The 25,998-nt window shown below is 36.8% G+C and overlaps 2 protein-coding genes across 14 annotated transcripts in view; one reads left to right on the forward strand and one right to left on the reverse strand.

The window, feature by feature from the left end:
* Tmtc3 (transmembrane O-mannosyltransferase targeting cadherins 3) overlaps window positions 1-22,841 on the reverse strand; it is a 45,152-nt gene extending 22,311 nt beyond the window's left edge. For 2 of the 3 annotated variants that reach the window (XR_015624043.1, XM_087557209.1), the window contains exons 1-7: window positions 22,534-22,841; window positions 14,396-14,611; window positions 13,143-13,361; window positions 11,556-11,655; window positions 9,961-10,076; window positions 9,372-9,544; window positions 3,851-4,103 (exon numbers count right to left, since the gene is read on the reverse strand). Coding sequence is in view for 2 of the 3 variants with exons in the window: in XM_087557209.1 (XP_087413335.1) it covers window positions 3,851-4,103; window positions 9,372-9,544; window positions 9,961-10,076; window positions 11,556-11,655; window positions 13,143-13,361; window positions 14,396-14,611; window positions 22,534-22,827 (1,371 nt within the window). In the remaining variant the exon portion in view is untranslated. 3 annotated transcript variants of the gene reach the window in all.
* A 216-nt stretch (window positions 22,842-23,057) lies between these two features.
* Window positions 23,058-25,998, forward strand: part of Cep290 (centrosomal protein 290) — an 87,712-nt gene continuing 84,771 nt past the window's right edge. For 9 of the 11 annotated variants that reach the window (XR_015624044.1, XR_015624046.1, XR_015624045.1 and 6 more), the window contains exons 1-5: window positions 23,090-23,229; window positions 23,764-23,893; window positions 24,049-24,126; window positions 24,814-24,883; window positions 25,687-25,733. Coding sequence is in view for 8 of the 11 variants with exons in the window: in XM_087557213.1 (XP_087413339.1) it covers window positions 23,792-23,893; window positions 24,049-24,126; window positions 24,814-24,883; window positions 25,687-25,733 (297 nt within the window). In the remaining 3 variants the exon portion in view is untranslated. 11 annotated transcript variants of the gene reach the window in all.

The raw sequence follows: 25,998 nt of genomic DNA on the forward strand, positions 1-25,998 counted from the left end.
TTTAAAGGAATCACTAAACTGTTAGCACTGCTTACTGAGAAAAATATAGGGGTATTCCGAGTTCCTGTTCTTCAGAAAGTGGGTGGCTTATGGTTGCTTGACTATAAAGCCGCCATGACTAAGCACACAAATAACAGGAAGATTTCAGGTTGAGGGTTTGGACTTGTAGCCCTGGTTTCCCTGCTCCTCTTTTTCCAGGATAGGAACTCTTGTAGCACAGGCTGGCCTTGGAACTGTCGCCAAGGATGACTTCTAACTCCTGACCTTCCTTCCTGCACCCAGGACCTCAAACACACCAGGAGAGCAATCTACCAAGTGAGTTAAATTGCCAGGTCCCTTTGCTTGGTTTTACAGGCCTTAGTTAAATATGCAATTTGATGCTTCACTTTTGGAAATCGGAAACTATCTAAAGGGCAGAGAGAAAAGACGGTCTCTTCTTATTATACTTCATTAACAAAATAGGGGTGAAGATATATTACATCAATTTGTGTGTCTAAAATTTCAGTGTTTTTTTTTTTTTTAAATCAAAGCACGAACCATTAAAGGTTTTTTCTTCTCACTTCGTGGAGATGCATGATTAATAAAGAACCAGCTAGATGTAAAGCTATTTAGATAGATAGCCCTAAATTTGATGCTTATTAAAAAAATAATAATTTGGCTGTCAAGAAGAAATTTTATTTGAGGGACTTGATAGCACTCATTCAGAAACACCACAGATTAATAACTAAATTACATAAGGAAGGAAAATGACCATTCCGTTAAAGTCTATCAAGTCCATAAGTCTTTACTGATTAATGACCTAGAAATCCTAATTAATGAAGTATTAATAAATGTAAGGGAATCACATTAACTGTGATTAACCTATAATTTTCTAATAATACTATAAAGTCTTAAGATGGAAAGACAGCAGCTCAGCAGTTAAAAGCACTTGCTCTTCAAAAGGACCTGGATTTAGTTCTTAGCACCCTCATGGCAGCTCAAACTAACTACCAGTAACTCCAGTCTCAAGGGATCCAAAGGCTTCTTTTGGCCCCTGCCAGCACTGGGCAGACAGACATCATTGTGCATAGAAATAGCTGGAGGAAAACATCCATACATAAAAAAAACAAAAGCAAAAAGCAAAAATATTAAGAGTATTAGTAGCAAGAGCCACGAGTTTAAGATAAACCTTAAACATAATTCTTTTGTAATACAAACTACTCAATCACCCAGAGAACACCTCCTTATAAACAGAAATGGAGACTAATATCTGTTAACATTATGTTGCTGATTTATATTAAATATCTAATAGATAACTAGTATCGAATCTGTCTGTGAGTACTTCTTTCTTACCCTGCTTCTTCAGATATCTTCAGAAAATTTGACATTTAGAAAAAATTAGCATGACTTAGAGAATACATAAAACACTGTTATGTTCAAGGACATAATTTTTCCCTTATACCCATGAAATAGCAAATAAGTTACATAAATCTGTTTATTTCATTGCTTTAATTTTTTAAAATATATCTACCTACCTACTCCATCTATGTATCGTTTCTTATTTGCCAAACTTGGATTCATCTATTTTTTCTTATTCAACTGTCTTTTTAGCACAACATCAAATGTAAATATATCCTACCATTTATCTATGTTGTGTGAATTTACTCAAGCAACAATGGACTGTCAAGAAGAGTATGATTATGATGGCTGACAGTTAATATCATCAGAAACTCATGCTGGCTTGCGTCAGATCAACCCTCCAGGCTGCTCCGGAGTCTGAGGGGTCCCTGATGGGCCTAACTCCAGTCTGCTGGCTTGTTTAGAAACTTGACTGCTGTTATCAAATGCTCACCAATGTTTTCACAGGAAACAATTTTTCCTTAATTTATGGGAGGGAAAGCTGAAGGGTTAGTAAGACTAACACACAAAAGAAGAAAGCAGCTTTCAGTTGTCTATACTAACCTCACCACCATTCACATTAGTGAGTTTTCTCTTCCTTCATGTAATAGAACAACCCTTACAACGCAACCAAATCTTTGCTAGGTGTTCTGTTGATCCTCACAAACCTACTAGTTATCCACTTTCTACACGAAGTGGTCTTCACACCTAAAATTAACTTGTTGCCTCTGCAGCCCTAGATACCATTTTGTACACTGCATTATAAATCTATCTCTCTCTACATCCCTCACACATAAAATAATTGTGGGATATGACTTTTAAAGCTGTGGTTACAAGTACTTATTTTAAAGCCACTAAATACTTCAATCATATCATGCTGATTTTACAACCAACCAATTAGTGATTATCTTTGTTTGTAAACATCTTGCAACTCAAATGAAAGTGCTTTTAAATATCAGCCAATGATATCTGACATTAACTTGTCTCACTGTTTCATGTTTCAATCTAACTGTCTCAGGGATATTTCATCAAATAGATCTCAGGTTCATGTTTGACAATGCCTAAATCCTAAAGCATTTACCTTTGAGTCTGTCTCCTACCTAGCTCTTTTTCTTCTCTATAAAGATCTATCAATGAGAGTTCTTCAGGAATTCAGTGGTAAACTCTTTTTTTGGTTCTTTTTTTTTTTTTTTTTTTTTTTTCGGAGCTGGGGACCGAACCCAGGGCCTTGTGCTTCCTAGGTAAGCGCTCTACCACTGAGCTAAATCCCCAGCCCCCAGTGGTAAACTCTTTTACCCTACTTGGGTACATTAACTATTTTCTAGGAAAGAATTAACACTAAAACCTCCATAGCATGTTTAAGTTCGACTTAACCTCTATGTAGTTAAGATGGTATCAGGCAGTAGTCTATGAAGAACTGGCAAACGGCCTATTTGAGAACGGTTTCTCCTACCCTTCACCCCCCCAACCCCCATATGCACTTTATCTATCCTCTGGTTCAATTAGTACTTCTACACTAAGGAAAAGTCTAAGTGTGGCCTAAGCATTTCTTCCGAACCTCAAAACTCCAGTAAGATGTTTTAAGGATACAAACTGGTATGTTTAGGCATAAAAGTAAACAGTTCTTTCTCCTACACTTTGCATTCTTTCACATTTTTTTTCTATATCTTAGCCATGTGTTGCAAATGTCTTAGCCTGCAAACTCTGGAAACAAGGACCTTATAATTCATCTTATCATAGTGCTTCAAATGCCACCAGGTAAATAGAGTGCAACAATAATGTTATACTGAACAAACATGTTGATCTATTGGTGTTAGCCATAAATGATGTACTTGTGAAACATTTAAATGCTTTCTCAAATGCAGTAAATACTGTTGAAAATGTTACATTTAACAATTAAAAATGAATGTGGAATTCTTACAGAGCCAAGAGTGAAGGAGGCAATTAAAAACAAACAAACAAACAAAACCCAAAACACTACCCCTACACAAACAGTTTTGAAATAATCAGAGGTTTCTGAACATAGTTCTACTCAGGGAATAATTAAAATCTTGTTACCAGAACTTAAAATCTATTACTTTTAGCTGCATTTTGTATGACACTATGCATTGTCAGGGAAACAAGTATACAATATTATCAATTTTTTTCAACTGTGTGTATTTAATCTATTTAGAAAAGAATAAGAAACATAAGTGTAAATGAATGACAATGGGATGCATTGTGATTTTTTCTATCAAGTTAGAAAAAATATTATCTTCTGTTATACACAGCTGAATATGCATGCTAAAATATAGTTGCAAATTAATTGTTATTAATTTAATTAATAATTAATATAAAGGCAATCTAACAGGTTTATAATTCAGGAATGATCAAAAAAGAAATACACTTCTGGAAGCATACACTGAATAAATATAAAGATAATGTCCAATGTATCCAGCTGAATACACATTATTTGAAGATGAAGATTTCTTACCATTAGGACAGTCTTGGAGGAGTCACCAGGGTATCTGAGACTGAATATTCCCAAAGCACCCAGAAAGCAAAAGAAAGCAAAAGTGGCAAGATTTCGAACATCTAGAAATGATTCTATCAGTGGTATTGTTCCCATGGTCCAATCACAGCAGAGTTCTGAAGGATTCAATAGAAGCCAAGCATTCACAGGAAGGAGGTAGTTAAAAGTCAGCTGCCTTGTAGGGGTTGGGCTTACAGCGGCTGGATTATCAAACCTGCATAAACAACAACAAAAAAGGTATTTAAATAAAACTTTTGTTTTCTTTCTTTCAGTTGAGGACTGAAACCACAATACTGAATAAGAAGCCAGCACTCTATTACCAAGCTACATCTTTGTCTGTCTGTCTGTCTGTCTTTCTTTTTTTCTTTCTTTCTTTCGTTCTTTTTGAGACAAGGTTATTGCTTATATAATTCACGCTAACCTTGAACACATGATCCTCCTGCCTTAGTTTTTCAAGTATGGTAATTATGTATACATGTACTATGCAAATAGCAAGCGGCAGCTTTCATTTTAAATGTTGTTGGCTCTATTTATTTGTTTTAATTAATGGGGAGGAGAAGGGAGAGAAAGGGAGTATGAAAATGAGCGAGGGCACGACACTAACACACATGGGGAGGGCAGAGGACAGCTTGTTTGCAGGACTCAGTTCTGTAGCCTTTACGTGGGTTCCCTAACTGCCCTCTGGTTCTAAGTTTTAGTATCAAGTGCCTCTACCCACAGAGTAAGCAGTACCAACCCTACATTTTAAATACAAATTTTATGTGTTAAAATATATAAGTAAAACACAAAATTACTTCATGTGCAATACTGTTAAAGACGAGAATAAATGCATTTGGGCCCAGCAGTCAGGAGCATTTGCTGCTCTGGTGGAGACCCAAGTTCGGTTCTCAGCACCCACACTGAGCAGGCAGGCAGCTCCAGGGACCAACATGTTCTTCTGGCCTCTGTTCCTACCTGCACAAATGTGGCACACACATACACAAAATAAAAATAAATAACAAAAATATACTACTATAGGTACCTCAGATCATGCTGTCTAATTCAAAATCTAAATCAAACTGCCTAACCTAAATGAAATGTCTCTGAGACAGCAATGGAATCCACGGAGAAATGCTTAAAGAGAAATTAGGTCAGCTCCTTTCAGTAACTATTAGAAGGATCCAGACTGGCCTGTAGAAGTACTTTCATTAAATCATGACCTTCAAATCAAAAGTCATAAAGAAATTGTATGAGATTCAGATTCATTTGTTATACGGAAGATTCCAGAATAACCCGCCATGTTGTCCTATATGAGTGAAGATTTAGAGATAAATACTAATAAAAATTGTGGTTCCCAGAAAAAATTTGTCCTTATTTTTTCACTACAGACAAGCTGTAGCATTTAGAGCTTTTGTCCTATTTTGAAATGAAACTGAAAATAAAATTTCCAGTACAAAGTAGTTAGCATGAGCCCACTCAGTATTTTGTCATTGTTCCTCTAGTAAATACTAGCATGTTCACATCTAGTTTTCTCCAAATCATGATACATTGAATATCAATTTATATACTGAAATATATTAATTATTACAGTCTACCTTTTGAAAATGAAGTAAAATATTTGAAAAATAAGCATTACAAAGGAGTATGTTTACATATTTGACCTTTATCCAAATACTAAATTTAGTGACTAAATTTACACATAGTTCTCAAGTACCCAGTTAGTTGTTTTAAAATGAGGAAATGAATTAAGCACCACAGTCTACCCTGTTTGCCTTGACCTACTCTGACGTGTCAAACGGTTGAGGAGAAGTCATACTGCTGGAAGAAGCACTATCATTCTGACCTTGTTCATTCTGACCTTGTATAGTGACTATATATGGAAAGTAACATGGCTTCAGAGTCAGAGCTAGAACTGTGAAAAGTGGAACTGAACTTGAAACTTTTTCTATTTAGAAGAAACACTTCATTTTTTAAAATTAATAGCTTAATTAGGATACTTGACTTAAAGAGCTAATGTTTAAACAAACTAAATCACATTAAAATCAATTTCTTGGGGCAGTCCAATAAAATCTAATTTATATATTCACATTTTAAATGTTTTATTTAAAAAATGTTATATGCAACATATACCAAATATACATTTTAAAACACATGTAGAGAGAATTTTTCAGAATGATTGATAAGCAGAGCACAATCAATGAAACTAAGAGTAAGGAAAATATAACTCAATCTATTTCGAATACCTAAATGAGTTTAGTTGAGCAGGCATAGAATCATGAAAAAGATAAGCTGACATTATTTCTTAAATAAAAAAAGTTGCTGAGAATAACTAATTATAGGAAAATACTACAAATGTTTTGGCTTAGATAGTAATCTGAATTTTTTTCTAATCTATGCTTATAATGCATTATGAATCTGAATAATTTTTCCCAGCTAGTACTCATAAGGCACTATCATGGACAACAAAGTCACTATGGTTGGTGGGATTTTCCCCCTCAATTATTTCATGTAATACTAGTTTCTTAAACTTTATAGAGGACTATTTTAAATTGCATTTAAAATTTTAACAGTGATAAAGTGGGAAAAAGTTAATGATACAGCAGGCAACCAGGGAATGCAGATTTTAAATTCTTAAGAGTCATTCTAGAGTGGACACTACATGCAATGACTTGGTGCTCTTTGCAAGGAGAGACAAACAGACACACAGGCAAGGCCATATAAGGATGGAACAAACTTGTCTGAGGAAGCTGCAAGTTAAGAAATGCCAAAGAATGCTAGCGGCTCCCGGAAGCTGATGGGCGTGTTCTTTCAGGCCATCGAGTTTGCAGTTATTTGCTGTAGCTGCTACAGTGAGACTAGCAGTCAGGAAAGAATGTCTTGAAAAAAAAAAGAGATAAAATCTCTAATAAAAATGTTTGGGGTTGCTATGAACCCACAAGGGTCATTCCCATTCAAACCACCTCAGAGCTCTATCTACTGCAAGGAGAAATTTCTCTGAGTAAGGCTGAGAGATGGCCTTATGCCATTCTTTAACCATTCTAAACATTTATCATTTCTATATGAATTTTAGAACCAACTTGTCAATGTCTCAAAAACAGCTGTTAGGATTCTGACTGGGACAGTATTCAATCTATGGTTAATTTACATAGAAGTATCATTCTAACACTATCAAGACTCATTATATATTATTTATGACTTCTTTATTTCCCTCAATGATTCCCAGTTGTCAGCATATAAATACTACATATACTTCATTAAATTGACTCTAAGTATTCTGTGTTTTCTGACACTTTCATATATAGAATTGACTTTCTTCCCCCCACCCATAAATTTATTTATTCACTTTATAGGCTGATTGAAGCCCTCCTTCCTCTCCTCCCAGTCCATCCTTACATCCCCTTCCCCTACCTTTCCTTTTCCTTCCAGTTCTTTTTGCCTCACGCTTGGAGATCAGATGTAATCCCTCATAAACTACTAGCATCATGCCTGGCTGCCTGCGACCATACTCCCCACAACGACAGTCATGGACCCACTTCTGAAACTGCAAGCTTCCATTGAGTGCTTTCCCCTATAAGTTTTTCTGGTGGTTTGAATGAGAAGGGCCCCCATAGGGGACTAGAACTGTTTGGAAAGGTGAGGAGGTGTGGTCTTATTGGAGAAGTGTGTCACTGGGAATGAGTTTTGAAGTTTCCAAAGTCCATGCCAGGCCCAGGGTTCCTCTGTCTGCCTGCAGATCAGGCTGTAAAGCTCCAAGCTAATGCCCTAGCACCATGTCTCTTTGCTTCCTACTACCACGTTTATGAACTAACCCTATAACACGGTAAGCAAACCTCCAATTAAAAAAAAATGTCTCGGAGATAGTTAACTTGACAGTTGGCTAGAAATTTTCAGTTCAGTTTCATGGTGGAGTAGCTAGAAAGGTCTTGTGAAACAAAATAATCCCTAGGCTAAGGCTTACTGTGGTTCCCCAAATACAATTTAAAAGCACAACTTAAAAGATCCGACACGTTCAAATAATAGAAAAACACCTAGAACAACCCTCAGGCGTGTGTAGGTACACCAGAGTACTCGGGATGCTCTGTGTGTGTGGGTACACCAGAGTACTCGGGATGCTCTGTGTGTGTGGGTACACCAGAGTACTCGGGATGCTCTGTGTGTGTGGGTCACCAGAGTACTCGGGATGCTCTGCATCCACTCAAACTTACCAGCTCATAAGGAGAAGAAAATCTACACAACACAAACTAACCAAAAAGAGTCATGATAGAGCATGCAATTAGAGAAGAGATCACAGGACACAACAGAACATGTAGAAATAAGGGAGACATAAGAAAAGCATGTCTGAGTGCACATCTGTGCAGAAGAGCATATCTAAGAACAAAATAAAACAAATATATCATTTCTTAAAATTCTGAGATAGTCTATAAAAGCAGTGCATGCTGGGTGATTGTAAAACCAACTTTAAGGAACAACAGAGATAATGTTCTCTACTGAAAAAGTTATTTTTCAAAAACAGAAGAAACAGAAGATAAAGGTATTTTTACAAACAAAAGTTGAAGGAATTTGTTGCTGATAGATCAGGGCATGTCAGAATCCTTCAATGAGTAGCAGGAATGGTACAATCTGAAGATGTTGATAACAATGAAATAAAAAACACTGAAGCTAATACCATAATTTAATGTAAAACATGTGTCTTATATTCTTCCAAAGGTAAGTGTTCTGAGCAAAAATGCATATCCAAGGAAGCAGTGCGCACCTGGCCAGGGGCTGGCTCTTTAGAAGTCACACACAGAGCACACATAAGACAAAGGGAAATCACAACACTGCAGACTTGTATCACAGAGATCAATCACTATATTAAAAGGGAATGGATAAAACACCCAGTTTAGAAGATCTAAAAGGACAAGGAAGAAGGCCCAATTCTGTACTCTGAGAGGGACGCTACGTAGTAAGGCAGAGACGGGTAAAAGTAAAATGCTAGAGAACAGAGATATTACGCCACACCAAAGACAGTGGGGCAGACTACAATTACAGAAAACAGTTTACTTCTGGAAAGACAAGTACTAGGAATTAAAAAAAAAGCCCATTTCATAGTGATAAAGGGATAAATTCATCAATATGACAATAACCTTAAATGTTTAATAACTGCATTTTATAAATACATCAATTTAAATTACCAGATATGCATGGAGAAATACACAAATTTACAAGTCTAGTGAGAGACTTAAAGATGGTTCTCTCTCAATATTCCTTGATAAAGTACAAATCCCTCAGAATGTGAAGACAACACTAGTATACTCTTTGCTGTGGAGGTTTCACACAGAACTGTAAACAGAAATAATGCACATATTTATAAATACTATATGTAGCTTTTGAAGTGTATTGATATGTCGGTAAAGCTGTTGAAAATCAAGTATGAGCTAAAGACTTTCTGAAACACTTATTATGACTGACAATCTTAAGTCAAAAAAGACAGAATGGAAAAAAGCTAAAAAGAACTTCATACCTCGTAAACACTGGAAGTTGTGACTGAATAACTTGGACTCTGATCACGACAAGTAGTAAAGTACTGAACATCAAGACAATGAGTTTTATTAATGTCTGTAGCATAGAAAATGGAATGCTACCCTTCCCGCGGAGAAACTGTCCAGCAACGGCACATAACAATGGCAAAGTGTACTAAAAAAGAAAACGGTCTGAGTAACAAACACCAGTGCACATTGTCAGTAAGGCAGCAATTCTAAACATGTCATTAAAACAAAGGCTAACTTAAAAATAATGCAGCACAATTTGTACACTTGACAAAGAATACCAATTTTGATAACTTCGGCAAATATTGAGCTGGATTGTAACAGTGTCACTGGAATATACACAAGTTGTCTAAAGATTTTAGTTCTTAAAACATGAAGGTATCAAAACATTTTAATTTTTTTTTTTTTGGGTGGGTAAGAGAACAAAATACACTTTTTTTATAAATTGTGCTTTCATTATAGTAAGCAGAGTGTTTATATGTAATGACAAAAGTAAAAATAAGGGAATTACAGTCAGACTTAGCTATGACAAAAGAGAAAATGGAAATTTTCCTTTTTCCTTACCCCTTGGGCCACAAATACTTCATATACACAACAGATTCCGACAACTGTTATCCCTTGTTCTTTACACAATGTTGCAACAGCCACTAAGAGCACTGTCAATGCAATCGGAGTCCACACTACAATTTAAGAATAGAGACCTATAAATAAGAGACCTATGCAAATTGTTACAATGTGACAAAGTCTATTTTAAATTCCTCTTAAAGCTATTAATACTTTTATTTCTTACTGACCAATACCTCCTATTTTATAATACATTTAAAATTGTATACCTTTAATATTATATTGTCAAAACAAGATACTAAGATGCAGAATTTAAACTACAGAGTTGTGTGGAGATAAAAATTATCTATGCTAATGTTAACTTTTATAATAAAGGTTAAATTTGGATAAATTAACAGGGCTGATTAGTGACCAATCAATCAGAAATGAAGACAAATATCTGAAATTATACAGGTATTAGAAAGGATATAGAAGGGAACAATTCCAGGGTTGGTGGTAGGAACATAAGGAAAATGGTACACAAGTTCCTTAAAATTAGCAGCACAATCACCGTGTTAACTCAGCAGTCTTGCTCCTGCCTAGCAGGAGATGGAAATCAGTATGTCCAGGAGACAGTACACTTTCTTGTTACTGTGTTGTTGTTCACAACAGTAAGGGAATTGTATAAATGCAGCATCATCTGATCAAGGTAGCAAGAAAAGGTTTACATGCACAAACACTATTTAACATACACAAATTAAACTTTATAACCTTCAGGAACACAGATGAAACTACAAGCAAGTATTACATCTTAGTCATATGAGGAATCTAAAAAAGTTGATCTCATGGAAGCAGTTCCCGAGAACCTGGGAACGACAGGAGGGAAATGAAGGACAGGGGAGGGTTGATTGATTAAGTACTAAATTATGACTAGACAGTAGGAAGCAGTTGTGATGTGATACTGTCCAGTAGGGGAATTATTAATAATAATGTGTACTATGTTTCAAAAATATAAGAAACTTTGAAGATTTTTCCATGAAGGAGTCACATTTGAGAAGACAGATTATTTTTAATTTCATTACATTATATATACATGCATATCAGATTGGACTCTATAAATATATATTGTTTTTATGTGCTAATATCTTTTTCTTGAGACAGGGCTCATGTAGCCATGTTGGCCTCTAACATACTCCACCATCTTAACACACACACACACACACACACACACACACACGCACGCACACACACGCACGCACACACACACATATGCACACACACACACACGCACACACACATACACACACATACACACACATACTAGAAGAGTTGGTAGTTACATTTTTGGTTTATAGAAGATAACAGATAAAACTCAGAGTTACTTGAAGCCAACATTTCAGGGTTATTAGATCATTTAAATTAGATTATAGAGAACAGACTCTGCTGGATAATGGCATAAATATAAATTACACATAATTTTTAAAAATACTGGCAATGTTACATGTCAGTTACATACCTGCAGAACAATAAAGGCAAACCCCAAATGTACTCTTAATTAAGAGGCACTTAAGATCAAGTTTCGTAACTACAATAAGATAAGTTGGGTAGACGTGTACCTATGGAATTGTCTGGTCCTTTGGATTTAGTATACGACAGGAATGCAGCTAGGAAAAAGACAGAGGATAAGAGTTCAGCTCTTCCTACAACACCTGTGACCTGGAAAAAGGAAAAAGAACATTCATTTTAATGCAGTGTCCTGAAAACCTATTAATAGTTTAAAACCTAAAACCTATAGTTTTAAAAGGATAGATTCCTGGGTTTTGTTTTTTTTGTTTTTGTTTTTGTTTTTTTTTTAAGAGATATGAGTGCCCTCATGTGGTCAACGTAGGTATCATTCATAAATGAAAACCTATCAGTGATTCTTAGAAACAAGTCATTATTTTAACTTTCCAAATATTAGGTTCTGTGTATTCTTTATCATCTTTCATATAATTATTATATCTTGTGTAACTACAATACAGTAAGTTCTTAAAAATTTAAGTATCCCTGCATTATTTTCTTAAAGTGAGTGTTTTTTTTTTTAAATATGAAGCTATAAATTTGCTAATCTGCAAACCAAAGAAGAAATTTCAAAAGGTCTTTTAATTAAAAGAACACAAAATTCCCAAAGCTTGCCTTTTAAAGCAATGGAATGCAATATACAAGATAAGCAATTTATCTCTTTTATATATGAATGGCAAAACTGGGCTGGATGCCACATGGTTCCAGCATGGCAGGAGAGATAGAATCATTCTGCAAACCCAAACTTTTTTTGCTTAGGAAGAAAAGTTTATAAGAAAGCAATTAAATAGAGTGTTCTTAGTTCTTCCCCAAAGAGACATTTTTAGAGTGCTAATGTAGTTAGGAAAAATTAGTTCATATATCATCATAGGAAGAACTATGTTCATTTGTATTTATTAATAATATAAAAAGAATATATTTCTATCTATACACACACAAACAGATGTATGTGTATATACATGCATATATATTGTATGTATGTTTTTTCCGTGTATGCTTGTCAGCATATGTGTGCACAAGTGTGTGTGTGTGTGTGTGTGTCTGTGTGTGTGTGGTTGGATGTTTCCTTCCATTGTTCTCCATTTTCCTTCCTTTTTGAAGATTTATTTTTATTTTATATATACAAGAGCTCAGATGTGCTAAGTGTACTGTGTATGCCAACCTGAAGAGGCCAAAGGAGGTGCTATATCTTCTGGAACTGGAATTACTGAATGTTTAAGATACTATGTGGCTAAGAACTAAACCTGGGTCTTCTGCAAAAGCAGTAACTGCTCTTAAACACTGGACCATCTTTCCAGTCCCTGTACACTGCTTTGTGGAGAAAAGTTCTCTCAGTAAACCCCAAACTCAGGCATCTTCTGGGGCAAGCCAGGGAGCCTCTTGACTCTACCTTCACACGTGGGATTCATGTGTCTGCTACCACACGGGTGTTGGGGATACAAACTCAAGTGCGCATGCTTGTGAGGCCATCACTTTACCTACACATACATTTTTGAACAACACTGTATTTCAAAACCTATTTTAAAATTAAAATTTTTATATAATAGGTAAGCTGGACTTTGTGCATGGGGGAGTAAGACTGTACTAAATTAGAAATATTTAAATGCTTAACATGTACACAGTCATCGCATGGTTTTACTTACTGCTTCCGTATGGATTGGGTGCACTGCAAAGAGCAGAGCCGCAATCACACTGCCCCTCTTATCCAGAAAAAGTCTGCAGACCTTGAGAAAGATCACACTGACCACAGCATGGAACACCGTATTCAGGAGGTGGTAAGACATGGGCTTTAGTTCACTGAGGAGGTAATTTAAGCGAAATGTCAACACTGTTAAGGGCCTGTATGACTTGTGGCTTCTCTCCTGAAATGAAAAACAAATAACCATTGATTATTAAAAATATCTTCGAACTTCTGGCTACAAAAAGTAGTCCTTTATTAAGATAATGATCAAAGCATTATACAAATAACAAACTGTGCTCATCACTAGAAGGAGTGAGGCATAAAAAGCTTCTAGACTGGGGGGAGGGACATTTACCACATGTTTCTTACTTATAAGTGATGGCCAAGAAACAACTATGAGGAGTAGTACACATTAAGTTTCAAAGCATTTTATTCCAAAGTGACCTGACAGGCACTGCAGGTATCACCTCAAGGTATCATTGCTTTTATAGTCAGGGAAACATTTTACCATCTAAAAGTTATAGCTTATTTCACATAGGTAATCAACGACAGATCTAATATCAGAATCCAGTCTGTATGATCCCTAGTGAAAAGGGTTTAATCCTAAATAAGTTAAAACTGACCTTCAAAATGATTTTAAGTAAACATTTTCTTACCGCAGAGAAATAGGCAGTATGTATCTTTAAAATCTAATCTACTTATATTGAATTTACCATGTTTTAATGGTTAAATTAAAATTCTGTTGCCTGACTCAAAGCAAAGAAAGCTAGCAAGAGACTTTTGCTAACACCTGTTGCCCTCCCTGCACACATATTAGCCTCACACATAGATAGTATCTTTAGAAAGGTTAAGTCAAGGCACATGGCTAATGAAACGAATCCTGCTTTTAAGATAAGAGAGTTATGGGACACATTCATAGCTGCATTGGTTTTAGTGGGAAAGTATTTTTTTCAAACACTTGAAAAAAAATCTGAAAATTGATTAAAGCTCTCAATATTTGTATTCCCGATAGTGAATCTTCAAGAATTGTCTTGAGGTTTGTGTTGGATATCAGTGGATATATTGGAGTTTAATGCTGTTATTTATTAATAGCTATCTAAATATATTGACTTAAGTGATGAATATTAAGCTATATTTGTTTTTTAAAGGTAAATACATTATACCTGTAATTCATCTAATTTTTATTAAACACTGTTTATATATAAAGTCATTTACCTCAGACATAGGAGTTCCCCAGAAGTCATTCTGAAATAAAGTTTTTAAAGGTGTAGATGGGTGCAGGTCTTTGTTATCCAGTATTGCTGAAACATCATCAAAAACAAACCCACAGAACAGACTGTTCCAGTAGCAGGCAGCAACCACGCCGACTATCAAAGTCACTTCTTTGAAGTTAATATCAGCCATCTTCCCTTCCATCATTAACCAGGCAAACTGAAAAAACATGCAAGATAAAAATGAAATAACCAACATTTTCCTTCAAATAATTACAACTTTAGTGTTAAATAACATTTAGAATAAAGACTGTACATCAATAGTCCAGAGAAAGGACCAGCTTAAATGCCATGTACTTTTACATTAGAATTCACTGATTAACTCCATATTTCTAAGCCAAATTACTTCTTTTAGACCACTTAATCTCTGTACTCGTGTCTCTAGCTAACTAGACAGTGTAAGTCCCATCGGCTGTCACTGGTTAGGCTCACCGGAAAGCAGACACACAGCACATCTTGTGGGAGAGCCTCTACACTGAGTGTGAGATTTCTAATAATAATGGAGCTGTTATTTCTAAAATTTATACATTTAAAAATCAACTTAAGCCAGAGCCTCTGTAGCTTTGTTTAGTTTTGTTGAAAGCCTTGTAAAGTCTTTCTTGAGTCCTTTCAGTCTGGGTGTATACAAGCGTACAGGCTGGTGTATTTCCTAATCCTAATATTTCTTGCTATCGTACTTATCTCTCTGGAAAAAAAAATGCTTTTTCCCTATGGATATATGAGTGTGTGACCTGGACAGAAATCATTTCTTTGGCCCACTGCACTGAAAGCTTTTAGCTTAGAATCTAAGTGCCATAAATGACAGTCCTTATCTGAATGAGAACATTACATGGGAGGCGAGGCACTGTTTTATTAAATACTGAGTTAGAAAATGGTACAGAAAAGAAAGAACTCTACTAACTGCAAAACAGAGAAAAAGAAAATCAGCTACACAACAAAGTGAACAATTATTTAAAACAAAGCTAAGCCAAGTTGGCCATTATCTGTTCTGGGTAGTGTCATTAGATCACGGAGTTATTACCACTTGTAAAATGCAGATTAATAAATATTCCTAACAACTGTTACTATCCACATACCAAATCTTTGTCTGTGATGTTTAGACAGCAAGTGACTTTAAAAATGTGTGGGTTTTACCAGAGGAATCACCTGGGTAGGCCCAACACAACAGCCAAGTCCTTAAGAGTGAAAGAAAGAAGCAGACAGACAAAGGCCGGAAGGAAGAAAGACTACTGCCTGGGGACCATAGCCAAAAATGACAGCAATCCTGCTAGGTTGGAAAAGGCAAATAAATAAATCGAATTTACAATCTTTCTCGGCACATCTAAAACAACTACTGAAGATACTGCAGTTGTATCTAATTGATTTCAAATTGGTAAGAAAATAAGTTTAGCTGAATCTGCTATGTCTGTGTCATTTTGTTAAAGTCCTGATAGGCACTGATGTAGTATTCACAGTCAGAGATTTGAAACCTGAGTTTGGCTGCCGGATTTCTGACTGTTACCAGAAAGGAACGAGAAATAAATTTAAAATTACAGTTAGCCATAAAATAGCTAACATGGGTACAGATTTAAAATCCAATGTACAACTCAAAGGATATACTTAAACTATATATGCGACACACAACGGTGAAAGCATGAATGTTACTTGTAGGACCATTAAAAATGCCTTACACTTAAAGAAAACTCAAAATCCAGACCAACAAAGCAAAGGGACATAGCTGCACTCTCTAGAAAATCAAGTAAAAGATATATTTAAAGCTTCATCTTGACCTGGGAAGTTACTTCTCACCTCTGAAGGGTATGGAGGTGTATGATCCTACTAATTCACACACCCCAAAAGCTGATGGTGATTCTAATTAAAAGGATGGATTCAAGTAGCATTTTCTTCAGTTCTCGCCAAATTGGACAGCAGAATATGAGGCATTTTTATTATGGGACGGATGTAAGTATAAAGTCTACTGCATAGGCAATAGCAAATTCTAGAAGCGAAAGGATTAGTAAATTAATCAGTGGATCACTAGAAACTGATTTCTAAGATGAAAGGGACGCTGAAACATTTTGTTCCTAGCACCCCTCATAATAGCAACCAGAAAACCAAATCTCAAGATTTTAGGAACAGGACTAGGAGCAGATGGATGGGTGAATGTCTGGGCCGTCTCCCCTCCTACTCCTAGGTAATGACTGGAAAGTTCTTTCTGAGAGAATCAAAACCCAGGGTCTCTTACACAGGCTACACAGCAATGGGCAAGGATTAGTATTGTAAATGAGGGTTAAATACCTTTGTCTACATAATTTATGCTAAGACTCTCTATCTCTCTTCTCTATTAAGGCAGATAGTTTGCTCCAATTTTACACCAGTGGAAACAGTGGAAAAGATTCTAAAGGTTTACAAAAATAAAAGTTTTCATACTTCAATCCAGGAATTAAAAAAAAAAAAGGTCAACAATGGAACATTTTAGAATAAACCCCTTACAAAACACAGAAAGGAGCAGGGGCTTAAATTTCTATGAGAAAATAAGTTCCAAAATAAAATTCTTCATCTAGAAAACCAAATTATGTGCATGGAAAAGCAGAATGGAGAAGGGTTATATATTTATTTTTTTAAAGATTTATTTTATTATATTTAAGTACACTGTAGCTGTCTTTAGACACACCAGAAAAGGGCAGCAGATCTCCTTACAGATGGTTGTGAGCCACCATGTGGCTGCTGAGATTTGAACTCGGGTCCTCTGGAAGAGCAATCAGTGCTCTTAACCACTGAGCCATCTCTCTAGCCCAAGAAATTTTAAAGTTCAAAGTTTTAAGATGTTTACAACTGTCAGCCAATTAGAACAATACTAAAGAAATAGTATATACTAGCAAACAAATAGATAAGGAAATTGGAGAACAGAATCCAGTATGTGGTAGTCAAATTTCTAAGAAAATAAGTGAAGGACTATTATTTACTTCTAATAAATAACTTTATTTTAGTTTATGGCTTCAGAAGGTTCAATGAACAGATATCTGGAGTCACTGCTCTGGCTGTACCATAGAAGGACAGCATGCCAGGAAGGCATCAGGTAAGCAAGTTGCTAGGCTAAGGCAGGAAAGACCAGAGAAGACAAAGGATGGATACAGGGGCAAGTCATGTCCTTCAAATGCACACAGCTGGAGATCCACACCCTCTGTCAGGCTCCACCCAGCAACTTTTACTACCTTTCAAGAGTCCACTCAATTATGAACAGACAGCTTCTGTTATATAATTCATGATACAATCAATTACTTCTGAAAAAATGTTCTGTAAATACTATACTTGAGAACAAGTATTCAGCACATGAAACTTTGGAGGACTTTTCATATCACAGTTACAAAACAATGTTACCACAACCACAATGAATGACAACCACAGCATGTCAGAAAGTTTTTTAATGATGATCCCAAGACCATATAATACCTAGTACATTTAAACAGAGTGTAATATAAGTTGTACACAGACAACACACACACACAGACACACACACACACCCCTTTTAAGTCAGGAAAGCAATTCAATATTTAAAAAGTTACGTAAGGCTGGAAACCTCTCTCATTATAAAGTCTTAGGCTTTAGATCTGTTAAGACCCATCTACTTATGATGAAATGTGTTTTTTGATTACAGGTTTTAATAACACATTTAAGTAATAGATGATAATCTCACATTGAAAATTGACAAGCTAGTTTCATAATTATAACTTAGAATATCTGTGATAATGTGCAATATAAAATATTAAGTTCACTAATTTATATACAAATTATAGAAAACCTTGCGTTGCTAGTTTTTGAGTTTAATTTATTAGCTTTATAAAAGTTAGTGAAGTTGTCATACAATATATGGCATTGCAATCAACAGAGTACATTCTGAATAGTAGGCCTTTAGGATTAAATAGCCTAGTGTATTAGCTATTTTAGTTTATGCAAATATACTTTAGAATGATCATACAATGACATTAGTTTAATGATACACCTTTAGGAATACATTCTCATCAGTAAATGACATATAATTACATTGCCAATGTTTGCCTTAAATTAGGCATTTCATTTAAGTACTTATTAAAGATGAATATAAACGTAGTTTTAAATTAAATCATTTAAGCAAGGTTTTTCTCTTTATGGGCGCTTTTTATTACCTTAGTTGTCTTCTAATTTCATGTATATAATATTTTATTACTTAGACCTGCAGTCAATCTCTCTTTCGGCCCTCTTAGCTCTTCCTCCTCCCTACAAATCCTGTCTACACATTCATGTCTTCTCATTCTTTTTTTCTTTAAATGAAGATTAAACATAGATTTATTCAGAGTGAGAAAGAGCTATGAAGAGCAGGGAAGGCTCCAAGGAAGAAAGTCCCCAAGTTTCAAATGTTGCTAACTACAGAGTTAGTCGTTTTGAGGATTTTTTTTTTATATTTAAAAAATAGAATTAAAAATATAAATTAAATTAAAAAAAGACCTTTTATAATATACAAAGTAAGATTTTTTTTAGGTTCTAAATGTTAAAGACTACAGAGCACAAAGTGTTATTTTAATAAAGTTGGATAGATCTATGGCATCTAGATAGTTAGGTATGATTAAAAATCATGGTTCTGCAAGAGGAGGAGGAAGGACTACAAGAGCCAAGGGATCAGCCACAAGAGAACCTACAGAATCAACTAACTGGGCCCATAGGGGCTCACAAAGACTGAACTGTCAACTAGACAGCCTGCATGGGAGGAACCTGGTCTCTTTGCACATATGTAAGAGTTGTATAGCTGGGTCTTCATGTGGGACTCCTAACAGTGGGAGCAGGGACTGTCTCTGCCTGCCTGCCTGCCTTTAGATCTCTTTCCCCTAACTGGGCTGCCTTGTCTAGCCACAAGAGAAGATGCCTAGTACTGCAATTTGATATGCCAAGGCTGGTTGATATGGATGGGAGGCCTCTCCTTTTCAGAGGAGAAGGGGTGAAGGCATGGGGATGTGAGATGAGAGGCGGGGAATTGAAGGAGAGGAAGAATGTAAAGTAAATAAATACCAATAAAAAAATTACAGTACTTTTAAGCTACAGAAGCTCAATTTAGTAAGTATAATGCTCAGTTCTAATGTTATTATTAAAACTCTGAACTTGATTTAATTTTGAGAACTATCTTATTCTCTAGGCTTAGGCTCACTAAAAAATGAGATATGGTCCGTCCTCCACCGTGGATAAATAGTACCTCATATTCTTCTTATACATCACACACACACACACACACACACACACACACACACACACACACACACACACACGTACGTTTTGCTCTTATCACTAATGTCAAGGTAGAATAAAGAGACAAGAACAGAAAGCTGTTATAGTCAGCTCTCACTTGACTACTACATTCAGACTCCTATGTATGTTTGTGGGTTCTCTGGAGGGCAGGGAATGTAGTTCAGTGGTAGTGTTTGGTTAACATACAGTATGTTGCATGTATGTAAGTGTTCGTGCACACTTGCATGGGCATGTGTATGTATGTTCGTGTGTGTACATTTGAGGTCTTACTTAGGACCTTTCTGTTTCAGTTTCATGTCTGGGATTACAGTCATGTTACCATTACATTTACCTTTCTGTCCCTTGAAGACTCCCCAAAAGTGTGTATCATGAAAGGGAGAATTAGTCCTAGTACAGATCCTGAGTGCAGTCACGGCTTTGTAGATCTGAAGGAAAAGTGCCTACACAGTACTCCTTCCTCACTAGAAGATTCATTGTGGATAGTAGCATATTTACACACGTGCACAATATAAGATGCCCAATTTGTCTGTGTACAAAAAAGAGATATCAGTATATACCTATACAAAATCTAACTGTGATCAAAGGTCACTAAGGACCTATATTATAGATATAAATTCAATTCCTTCAAATTATCTTAAGTGCTTCTTGGGTTAACAATCAAATGATATACTTGTGGAAAGACAAAGCTATGACTCTGGGGGATCTTTAAGCAAGGGGAAGTCCTTTCTGTTCTGTTTCCTGGGAAATCAACATCATCATTTGGAACTTCTCTAACTTCCTCTTTTTGTTATTTTTTAGTCTCTAGAACCTTTGCATGGAAAGTCAGTGTTCATGTTGAATCATTCTTATCCTTCTGGCCTCCTCATGCTAAAGAGAGACAAGTATCTGCTTGTTATGCATACATTCCTTTGCCTGAACAAGAAGGTCCTTTGGAAGATAAAATCTTGAAAAACACCTTTACTTTGTACATTAGTTACTATATGTCTTACGGTCACGCAGTATTTTAAAAACTAGAGCAGTAAGCTTCTTGCGAACTTAGCAAAAGATAGGTAATGAATTTAAGTCAATTGGTACTGAGAACAGAGGTAACAATTATAAAAGGTAAGGCTCTTTCGCAAAGTGATTTTGTTTATACAAAACTCTTAACACAAGTCCAGGTTAGACAGAACATGGGTCCAGGCAAGTGCTCCTGCAACACTATTTATAGAACAGGCACACAAAAACTAGCTCTTGGAAAAATTTGAAAAATGGAGAAATTCTGATGAAAAACTATCTTAACTATTTGAAAATTATACAGCAACCTGTAGAACAAGAACTTCAATTAAATGTCCTGACTCACAGATAAGTACAATATAAAGACCTGCATCACGATATAATTTGTTTCCTGCTGTACTCTTGGGCCAAGAAAAGTGTATTAGCTCCAAAATTACGGAATGGGATTTAATAAAGATTGTACTTTAAGTTGTGATTGTCACTGAGATGTACAATCTTTTTTTTTTTTTTTTTTTTCCCAGAGCTGGGGACTGAACCCAGGGCCTTGTGCTTACTAAGCAAGCGCTCTACCACTGAGCTAAATCCCCAACCCCGAGATGTACAATCTTGACTTCATCTGCTACAATAAATTACTTCTTTGAACTTTTCCCTTCTGAAGAGAATAAAATTTATTACTTGAAGATATTACAAACATGAACAAGAAAGAGTAATGGGTGGAGAGACCAATACAAACGATACAATAGTAGTAAATGAGTAACAGAAAATATGTATTAAAAAAAATCAAAGAAAAAAATCAAGGTGTTGTGATTAAAAACAGCAAATTCTTAATATAGTATACCAGTGAACATGTGTTCAATAAGTACTTTTTCCAGTTCTTAGTATTTTTGCCAAAATGAACATGAAAAATAATTCATATTCTTGATCAAATGAAGCTATAAAATTAAAATGCGTAAAATACAAGTAAAATTCAAGAGGGAAGTGCAACTATCTCACACATTTCACAAGCATTAGTTTGTAGAATGAATGAATGAATGTGTTCATTACATTAAATGAGAAAATAGTGTTTAACCTCTCCAAGCTCCAATCTCTTACATGGACAATGAGGACACGTAAGCACACATTTTGCTGTCCCTCTATCAAGAATAATTCCAAAACAACAGTATTTGGGGGAAGAAACAGGCCTACAAATCTGATGATGTCTTTAAAATTTGTTTCAAATATCATTTTTTTTGCGCTATTTGTTTTTCACAACCACAGAAATCTTTTCAAAAGCAAATTTTAACTGTCTACATTTTTCTTTTAATTACTTATTATCTATTATGTATGATACATACAATTACTCTATATACCCATTTATACATACATAAGCACATATGAGACACACTGTTTCAAACAGAAGTTTACAGCTCCTAATGTTACCTGCTGGTGTAGAATGACTGTGGAATTGGAAAAAGTTCCTAGAGTAAGAAGGCAAACATCCGAGAAGGTGCTTTCACCCAAGAACCCCCCTTGGTACCCAGCAAATGACAGCAAAATGCCAGAGCTTGGCATGGCCCTTCTTCCTCCCTCCAGCAGGGCTGGTCACGCACTAAGCCTCCCCTTTCTTCGGCCTTCACTTCACACTTCTTAACCTAATAAGCAAGCTGCAGCAGGAGGCTGTCCATCCTGATGCTCCTCCACTCAACCAGAGCATGAACTCAGGGGGTGGGGGTGGGGGCGCTCCACTTTCCCAGACACTTAGGGAAGCTGGAAACTTTTATTCACTCCCTTCTTACGGAAGCCACTAACTGGGAGCCCCCAGCATACACCTGAGTAGCTGGAAGACTTTCTCACCTCTGTAAGATCCGCCGGCGCTCCAGCAGCCCCAAAACAGAGCTTCCCTAAAACGCAAATGTTCCCTGAGCTCCTCCCGGCCGCTGAGTGACCCGCCCCGACCTCACCTGAGGGCGGCTCCGCCAAGAGATGGTTCAGGAAAGCTTCGGAGACGGTGGACCGGAGAAGGACTCTGCAGAAAACACTGTCATAGTCCGCCACGCTCCGGCTCCTGGGCGGCCGCACCTTAGCAGCCGCTCCTCCCGCCTCCCGATCCTTCCCCAGCTCTTCCAGGGCGGCCGCAGCCTCTCGCATTGCACGCCGGGAACGCGCTGCTCTTCCCAAAACTTCTAATCCCAGTATGCACAGCCGCAGCGCCGAACTGCACTCTGGGACGTAGAGTCCTCTTCTCACGGCTTTCCCTCATCCACAGTGAAAAAAGGTCTTGGAGGGGGAAACATAGCCGTAAAGCTTTTCCCCCAGTCGTGAAATGTAGTCTTCCCTGGTATCCGGGGCCTAGTTCCGGCCTTGGCTGGCTGGGCGGGGAGTGGTGTCGCCTAGCAGCCGGCGCCGCTTCGGCTTGTTTGGGAAGAGTTGGCGGGAGCAGCTTGAGTGCGCGAGGACAGCTATTGGAAGCGAGAGGCCCAGGCGGTGGCCGAACCCGGACGTGATCGCTGTAGATGAGTGACTGCTGCTGTTTTGCCCGTCTTGGTTTAGGTGGGTGGATTCTCGTGAGCCGGAGCAGCTTAGTGTCGGTCACAGGTTCATAATCCTGGGGGACAGCGTGCAGCCTACCTACCCAGTCCTTCTATCGCTCTTTTCCGCAGTGCCTCTGCCTCCGTGTTTGAGCTTGGTTCCGCGCACACTTCATTTAGCTCAGTCTTTATTTATCCACTTTAAAAATCCTCTCGTCCCCTGTCCTCAGAATCGGAGGAGGTATTCAAAAACTTCCAAATATCTTGAGAGTTGGTACCATCATTGATGATAAGGGACTTGGAAAAGGGGACTCGGGGTTTTAGCTCCGATTTTGTTTTAGCAAAGAAATAATAATTTAGCATGTGTATGATCGTATAGTCTGTGACAGGTGAACTAATTCTCATCTTGGCTGTTTGCCTATGCATCTGTTTTTCGGTTCAGGAGCCATAGCTCTCAGCCAGCACCTAGGGAGTTAAGTTAGAACGATCATGATCATGTAAACACTGCAAATGCCATCTTCCCTGAAAATGCTGAAATCCATCTGCTTTGTTGTAGGAACTGAGAGGCAGTGAAAGAATTCAAGATGCCACCTAATATAAAATGGAAAGAATTAATCAAAGTTGATCCAGATGAACTGCCACGTCAAGAAGAGTTGGCAGATAAATTATTGATATCCTTATCCAAGGTACTTAATACATGATTTGTACACAGATCCTGAGGTACAATGTCACGAATAGAAATTGCTTCTTCAAGTAATTGAACGCTATAAGCGGAAGAGTGATTGTATTTTATGCACAGGGTATGAAATAGTCCATGTATTTTGTGTGTTTGTTTCCTTAGGTGGAAGTAAATGAACTAAAAAATGAAGATCAAGAAAACATGATACATCTGTTCAGAATTACTCAGTCACTAATGAAGGTTTGTGGGAAAGAGTGTGTAGGAAAAGAAACTTTTTTTAAGAGTAACATAAAGAAATATAACCAGGGGGTCAAATAAAATGCAAAACCTTTCCCCTAAAAGCTAATTGTGAAATGACAGGATTCTAGATTCTTTATAAATAAATACTGAGAAAGAATATGTATTAATTCGTTCCGTTAAGGTAAAAGCACATAGAAAATTTGTAGGGTCTAAACAGATTTTGGGTTGGTAGTTTAGGGTATACTGTCCAAGGATTTGAGGGCATATTTTGGCTCTTAGCACTTTAGAAACGAATAAAGGATTTTTGAATCATAGTTGGCCAATATAGAAATATGCTTATGAAGGAAAATTAAATGTATTGTATAGATGGAAGGGATTAGAGCTGATTAGCTCCAATTATAAGAAGAGATTAATACATTTATTAATAATAACAATTGGGATAGAAAAAGATAATGAAAACATTGAGAATAGTGGATATACTTAACAGAAAAATCAGGTTCAAAGTCTTGCCCCTCTAGAATTTCTAGCCTTAAGTATTTAGTTAACAACTACTTACTGACTGACTCTCTGCGCCCGTCACTGCACACACTAAAGACTGAGATAGCGAATTTCACACCATTTCGATTTCCACTGTTTATATTGCAGCGTAAATAACCCCGGATCCCCCCCTCTTGTTTTAATGTTCAGATGAAAGCTCAAGAAGTGGAGCTGGCCTTGGAAGAAGTTGAAAAGGCTGGGGAAGAACAAGCAAAATTTGGTAAACGTCTAGGACAAAAAAAAAAAAAAAAACAAACTACTGTGGTTCTATTTATTAGATGGTTGGAAGTTTATCAGATTCTATAAAGTGTGCATTCAATTCATATTGGAAGAGGCTACATCCTTGCCCAGTTCCAGGGACTGACCTGAGTGCTGAGGTAGGGGCTGAAGAAGAGAAAACACAGACACACAGAACAGTTGGATTCGGTCGCACTGGGCTTACTGACGGAGAAGCTGCCACACCCCAGAAGCTCAGTGTCTTTATTCGATCCACTTGAACAGAGTAGTGGAGTTGTTGCAGGGCCGAACATTAAGTCAGGTGACGGCATACAGATAAACAAGGCGACAGGATTGCTGGCAGACAGTTGAACAGGGAGGCAGAGCTCGCTAATCTGAGTAGGAGTAGTCTCTGTAGCGGAGTCAAAGCCATGAGAGGGAGCAAACTCTGGTGGATATTTTCTACAGATTCTGTCAACATCCACACTCAGACTCAGAGGGAAGGCTTTGCCATTTGCCATAGGCCTGAGACTTTGAGTTACTGACATGGCTTTGCCCGTGTCAGCAGGTACACGTTGACTCAGGACCTCACGCACTCAAGTCTTCCTCTGCCCTCTACATCGAGGCATTTCTACAATGCATAGTTTATGCATTTAGTATATGATAATTACTTTCCTTTACATTATCTGATAAGAGGATGGAATCTTTTACAGAGAATTGTACTATTTTATTGAAGTTTACTTAGCATCTGTCTGACTACAGGAAATTTAACCAATTGAAACATTTGTTGTTGTTTTTTTTTAATAGAAAATCAATTAAAGACAAAAGTAATGAAACTGGAAAATGAACTGGAGGTATATCCTTTTGTATTTTCTTGCTTTTGAATTTCCTTGTAATTGTTATTAATTAAAATATTTAAAATTATTTTCAAATTTTCCTACTGCTGGGATGGAAAATACAAGGCTTTGTGCTCAAGAGTTTACTCATTTTACAGAATGTGTTTTTGTGCTTTGAATTCTAAGAATTCTGCATCAAAAAAGGAAAAACGGTTAATATCTGAAAGGAGCTGTCAGTCTAGAGAACATCTAGAAAGTTTAGTACCAGCAGAGGGGAAGGTGT

Source organism: Rattus norvegicus, chromosome 7 (assembly GCF_021556685.1).
Source record: "Rattus norvegicus strain SHRSP/BbbUtx chromosome 7, alternate assembly SHRSP_T2T, whole genome shotgun sequence".
In the NCBI taxonomy this organism is placed as follows: Eukaryota; Metazoa; Chordata; class Mammalia; order Rodentia; family Muridae; genus Rattus; species Rattus norvegicus.